Source organism: Eimeria mitis, genomic scaffold (assembly GCF_000499745.2).
Source record: "Eimeria mitis Houghton genomic scaffold, Emh_scaff3724, whole genome shotgun sequence".
Taxonomy (NCBI): Eukaryota; Apicomplexa; class Conoidasida; order Eucoccidiorida; family Eimeriidae; genus Eimeria; species Eimeria mitis.
This window is the reverse complement of record NW_013572066.1, coordinates 3,233-3,495: the sequence shown is the minus strand read 5'-3', so window position 1 is coordinate 3,495 and position 263 is coordinate 3,233. Positions and strand designations below refer to the sequence as shown.

The 263-nt window shown below is 65.0% G+C and overlaps 1 protein-coding gene across 1 annotated transcript in view; it reads right to left on the bottom strand.

Moving 5' to 3' along the window:
- Positions 1-263, bottom strand: part of EMH_0068900 (uncharacterized protein) — a gene marked incomplete at both ends in the record, with an annotated part of 3,838 nt that overhangs the window by 1,869 nt on the left and 1,706 nt on the right. The window contains one exon of the mRNA XM_013498812.1: positions 6-263. Within this exon, the coding sequence (XP_013354266.1) occupies positions 6-263 (258 nt within the window). The remainder of the gene's footprint in view (positions 1-5) is intronic.

Sequence of the window (263 nt, the reverse complement as noted above, 5' to 3'; positions counted from 1 at the left end):
TGAGGGTATGTAGGTGTCTCCTGCGGCTGTCTCCCTGTCTCCTGCTGGGGTCGTGGTGTCTCCTGGGGGATACCCAGTATCCCCTGGGGGGATCCCGGTGTCTCCTGCGGGCGTCTCAGTATCTGCAAGGGGCGCCAGGGTGTCTCCTGTCTCTGCCGAGTGAACCGTGGGGCCCTCTGTGTCTCCCGCTGGTGTTGTGGGGTCCTGTATGGATCGCGGGGTTGTTGTGGGGTGTGGTGTTGCTGGGTGTGGGGCCCCTCCCC